General features: G+C 39.9%; 1 protein-coding gene across 1 annotated transcript; it reads left to right on the top strand.

The window, feature by feature from the left end:
* The first annotated feature begins 498 nt into the window (after positions 1-498).
* Positions 499-2,465, top strand: LOC146466818 (BTB/POZ domain-containing protein 6-like). The gene has a single exon (XM_085126801.1). The coding sequence runs from the start codon at positions 895-897 to the stop codon at positions 2,239-2,241; it is 1,347 nt and encodes a 448-aa protein (XP_084982927.1). The 5' UTR covers positions 499-894; the 3' UTR covers positions 2,242-2,465.
* The last annotated feature ends 3,616 nt before the right edge of the window (positions 2,466-6,081 follow it).

Here is a 6,081-nt window from a genome sequence, read left to right as displayed (position 1 = left end):
GAGATATGTAAACTAATTGGGCAAACAGAAATAGTTAAGTATTAGGCTTGTTGTAACATACATATTTTTGTGGAGAGTTAATTTATTATATAAAAAAGTAGATTCATAATTAACGGCAGTGCGGTGTAATCCAGTGTCGATTCACCACTCAGTTTCACGTATTTTATTAGAGGTACGCGAAGTTTAAGCGGTTAGTTTATGAATAGAGTTTTCCTCTCAATAAGTATGTGTAACCGTAAATGTTTCCATGCGGGACATTTCTATTCTCAGAATCAATTCAAAACCAGGACGTTTAAACATTTCAAAAGTCTCAGTCGTCATGTGCTAAAGAAGCGTCTTACTCAAGTTGATACTGGAGTCTTTCGCAAAAAATTTCGAAAAGGCACCCTCAAATCTTAAAAATGCCCAAGAAAACTATGATATTTTACTCTTACAATTCTCAATATACTATTTTCAAAGGATGTTCGGTCTCAGGAACAGATTGCGGAGGGATTTCTGCACAGCTTCCACATTTAATTATACGCGCATCATCGTCATACTAATTCTCTGAGCCAAAGTTTGAATGGAAAAATGTATACATAATAATGTGTGCTGTGTGGAAATCTTTGCACAGATGGCTATCTCTCGCGTAAACCTGATAAAAACAAGGCCTGATATTTATACTTTGACGGGTGGATATGTAATTGTCTTCATTCACGACGACATAAGTGTGTGAAATACATTGAATTCTCGTCAGTAATTTAATATGGAAATGTCTTGAGGGTTTGGACGAGAAGAGCATAGCGTCGTTTCCGCCCATCGATAACGCTAAACTACAGATCGACGAGCGCGGCCTCCCAAACTAATTTTCACGAACTTTAAAGGTTCTCTACAACTGAATATCGATAAGATTTTATGTATGCCATGTCTGCTTCTGTAATAAACTGGCAAAAAACAAGACCCACCGTCAGAGAAAGAACTAAGTTCATGCTCAACAACGATCTCTTCAGCGATGTACAGTTTGTGGTGCGACCGGCGAATGGCGATAGTGAGGGAATGAAAAAGCAAGTGATTCCAGCTCACAAGTTTGTGCTGTCGATTGGCAGTCCTGTGTTTGAAGCCATGTTTTACGGCGAACTAGCGGAGACTAGAGACTCTATTGAACTGCCTGACTGTGCGTATGAGAGTCTGTTGGAGTTGTTTCGTTACATGTACAGCGATGAAGTGAATTTGAGCGGAAGCAATGCGATGGGAGTATTGTATTTGGCGAAGAAATATATGGTGCCTTCTCTGGCTGAGAAATGCACCGAATATCTGCAAGAGAATTTGGATCCGTCAAATGTCTTCAGCATTCTGCCATCTGCACAGAAATATGAAGAGAAGAATTTGGTGGAACGCTGTTGGCGAGTAATAGATCAACAGAGGAAAGAGGTTGTGAAGCTGGGCAACGGATTTACGACAATTGAGAGGTCCTTACTTGAGGCAATAGTTGCGAGGGACACTTTAAACATAAAAGAGGTTGACTTATTTTGTGCCATAGATTCATGGGCAAAAGGGGAGTGTGAGAGGCAAGGTTTAACAACAGATGGAACAGTGAAAAGAAGAATTCTTGGAGAACGAGTTGTCAAAGCCATACGCTTTCCGACGATGGAGCAAGTGGACTTTGCTACGACCGCCTTAGACAGCAAGATTTTAACCGCCGAAGAAATTGTCCGTGTCATCCAACACATCAATTCAGTGATAACTTGTCCCGTAGGATTCCCAGTCATCAAAAGGTCGGGTTTTCTCGGTGACATTCAACGATGTTGTAGATTTGCTTCTGTGTCCGTTTGCAGCAACTGGAAAAATGATTCTTTAAAAGACTGCATCAACCTGTCTGCGGACAGAGATGCTACGCTACATGGTGTCAGCTGCTTTGGCAAGGAAAACAACAGTTACTGGGTTATTTTGGAGGTAAAAAACGCTGAGAATAAATCCGTTTTTGCATCCAAAGCTGGATGGTTTTCGTCCGGTGTTTTGCAGAGCAAGCTACGTCAATATCGCGGTTTTGAGGTGTTTTTTGACACGGTTGTTAATCTTAAAAGATACACAACGTACTCGATAGAAGCTTCAATCACAGGCTCCGATTCTTGCAGCGGTGGAAATGGCTTTAAATCTGTGAAATGTCCAGGCGTAACAATTACTTTTACGAACAGTAAATACTGTGTAAATGGAACAAGCATTACGCGGGGACAGTTTCCTGAACTGCTGTTCAGCGTCTAAACACGACATACCGCAGTGCGCGCGCATGAGAATGTTGGAGGCCTTTTTCGATTGTGCTAGCAATTGTTTTAGCAAACTCTTACAAAGAGAGTATAATTTTGGCGAATAATTTTTTTTATTCACATCTCTATTACTGATGAACTTTTCACTGTAATATTAGCCTAGTAAATCCGGCAATACGCCAGATTTCCTGAAAAACGTTCGCATTGAGAAAATCTGGTAGCTACGAGAGGTGTGCTTCTATTGTGTGCTTCAAACAATAAAAGAAGTTTAAAACCTCCAAGTATAGCTTAGGCCTAAACAGCGTAGATCAGTGCTAAGCGGATGATCCCCGCCTAAAAGGAGCTCTATTTTCGCCCGTTTGCGATGAAAAGGATGTGTTTTTAAAAGCTTCATCCTTTCAACCGTTCTTACCAACGGTTTCGATCGTGTTTACGTGGATGACGAGCGAAAGACGCATCAACAGCGTTTACGCATTAATAGAAAGATGTTACGGAGTAAAAACTAGTCAACCCTTCAGCTGTTTTTTTCCACTGAACCTTTTTAAGCAAAAAGCCTAGCCTGTCCAGGTGTCCAGGTTTAACAAAGCGAAGGAAAGCTGGTTTACGAGGAAATGTATCAGGAGAGAATGGATCCCATCTCATCTCAGGTAGATTTAGACCTCTCCAGTCTGGTTTATTTCCTCGTCATATGTTTCCGCGCATGCAAACTTTCCTTTTCTTTTATTAATGCTTGAGTCAATTCCAGCTATTCCTATCCCTTCCCCTCCCGGGAAATAGTGGGTCCTTTTCCCACACTGTCCATCCCGGGGGTCGGGCATTAGCCTTACGCCCAATAGGCCATTTCCGAGTTGCTGTGAGCCTCACTGTGAAAGCGAAGCTAAGTGCAAAACTGCTCATAGGGAAATTAGTTTTGTTTGCATATGAATGAAAACCAATTTTTATAACAGAAACTTTGCACCTAGCCTCGCTTTCATAATGAGGTTCAAAGCAACTCGGAAAAAGTCTTATCCCGCGGCATGTGTCCATCTCACTTTTATCACGTTACAGCATTGTCGCTTCCTTTAATGACAAACTAATGGGTAAATAGAGCAAGTTTCTCATTGAATATGTCTAGATAAGACATAAACAACAACTACAACATTTTATTGAAAATTAGAAATATAACTAATTATACTTATTTTCCCCCGCAAATAGCTTATGAACTAATCGAGGCGGAGAGATCTGAGGACATATTACAAGTACAAAGTTTATCTATATATAGATGGACTAAATAACAGTGAAAACACTACTATAAAGTGAATAGAATAAACTAATATAAGACAAAGCAAATACATTAAAAATTACGAAGAGGAGCTAACCTAAAGTCTTAAATAACTTAGTAAGACTAGAGACTTCCACATAATCATCTTCTGACCGCAAGAAACTTAGTAATACTGAATTCCTTTATCTTTTTGCGAAAGGACGAACGTAGGAATAGGTTAATCGAATGAGGAATAGAGTTCCAAATTTGGGCACTGATTCTCGAGAATGAAAAGCATACATTTTATCGGTTCTAGAAAACTTAACATAGAACGAGTCGCTAGAGACAGGTCTTGTTCTGTGGTTATGAATCTCACTTGTTTTAACAAACTGATTGAGTATACTAACTGCATGATGCTGACTGTCTGTTGATATCATACAATTAATAGCTACAATCTCTAAAGAAAAAATAGGCTAGGTAGGGGAAGGCAATTCGATTTGAGAAAGAAGGGTACGGTATTTTCGTCAAGACTTCCTGAAGTAAATAAGACGTAAGGCCCATTTTTGTAGAGTTACGATCTTTCTTTGAAATGTCAAGGGACAGTTTCCCCAACCATAAATACCATAAGTTAAGTAAGGGACTATTAATGAGTTGTAAACTAAAAGTAAAACACGACGGGGGACAAAATGTCGAATTTTAGCTATAATTCCTATCGACTTGCTGATTTTGTGACAGATAGATTTAATGTGGTATTTCCAAGAAAGATTTGAATCAATCATTAAGCCAAGATATTTTACATAGTCTTTCATTTCATAATTGGGACGCTAGAGCTGTAGAATGACCTATTTTTTACACTAATCATTTTAATATTTCCAACTTAAGACTGTTCCTTAGATTATAGGAGGATTGCGATTTAACAATATGTGTTGTCATGCAGGATGGTAAAACATTAAGGTACATCTTATAAGTTAGTTTCAGGATAGCCCATTTAGCCCTGGTGAAGACTTCCACTGATGGTAGATCCTTAGCAAAATTGAAAATGACTCTTGCTGCCCTGCAGTGTAGTCTTTCAGACAAGTGAATCAAGTTCGTCTTGCCGGTTAGTACCTCCCCATACGGATATACCGTACGTTACTGCAGGAATAACAACTTTAAAGTACAGGTTTAAAAGATCCTGTTTGGGTAATAATCTGTTCTTCTTTATAAGGCTTAGTTTATTAGCAAAACTCTTCTTCAATTCCTTAATATGTTTGGACCAGCTATGCTTGTGGTCGATTTTCACGCCCAAAAGCCGACTGTGTGTTACCCATTCTAAGTTGTTACCTCCAAGGTATATGGGTGGTAGAGGGCCAGTGAACGATCCTCTGTAGATTAGCATACATTCGTTGTACTGAAAGGAAGACAACTAGAAAAAAAGAAAATAAAACATTTTGAGCCATAACCCCGGGGCACTTGAACAACTGTTTTGTCCCGGCGGTGGGGCATTTGGCAGTTTGTTTTTCCAAAAATCCTAATTCTGGCACAGGGGGGAGGGGGGGGGGGGGGGATGGGCACTGTTGGAATTGACTGGTGCATAACTATGCTTTGAACGGCTGCAATCTCAGGTTACAAAATCCTACATCAGATATGTATCCTTCCTAACCCTTTCCCTGATCTTTACGTTACAAACAATAACTTTTGTTTTTCTCAGTAACATGCGCCTATAACGAGTCTCCGTCGAAAACTGTGAGCTTCTAGGGGCGAATTTTCAAACTAGGATCTCTTGAGAACTGGGGAATAATATCACTGAACTGGGGGATGTGCAAACAACAGCCTTTAATAATTTGCTGCGATCTGCCAGTATTAATCCATAGTCATTATCTGTTCCTAAAAAGCGAACAATTTTCGCTATGGAAAACGTGAGTTTTAAGGAACAGCCTTGGAACGGGTTGCCTTGCTACTCAACAGGGCTGATAGATGGTCTATCCGTCCTGACTCAGTGACGCTGGACAAGTTGAGCAGGAACTAGGAAGCCTGGGTACTAGCCTACAAGCTGAATGATTATAAATCCGTTAATCACTGTGCATCTTTTGTTGTTCATGATATTGATGGTTACTACAGACGTTGATTTCGCCCCTTTATTTCGGTTGTTTGTTTGTGTATTTCTATGTTTCAATCGTTGGTTTTATTAGTGGAATGAATGAATGAAATGAATGAAACTTTATTTACCCTTGGATGAGGCTGTTAAGGCCTCTGGCAAAATACATGCTAATGTGTCGAGAAAACTTGTACCGCATTTGTACTCTTGGTAATACTGACCCTATTCGTTGGCTTCCATGTTTTCCCGTCACAACCCGGGAGGGGGGGGGGGGGGCTTACTCCTCTATATAAGCTATATAGGTATGTGCCGCCCAAAGAGTATGGTTTTTGAGCCGTTTTGGTCTGAAAATGGAAATGGTTTTGACCATTATGGTCTTAAATCGGGTATGGTTTTCGAGGGAATCACGAGAGTGAGTGACAAACGTATTTGTCTTTTCCACTTCAAATGAATAGTAGAGAAAGAGAAGGATCTAAAATATATCATTCGAGCTGGATTTTCAGGTGAATTTTAACAAGTCT

Source organism: Pavona decussata, unplaced genomic scaffold (assembly GCF_977016875.1).
Source record: "Pavona decussata unplaced genomic scaffold, jaPavDecu1.1 SCAFFOLD_140, whole genome shotgun sequence".
Classification (NCBI taxonomy): Eukaryota; Metazoa; Cnidaria; class Anthozoa; order Scleractinia; family Agariciidae; genus Pavona; species Pavona decussata.
This window is presented reverse-complemented; position numbering and strand designations above follow the sequence as displayed.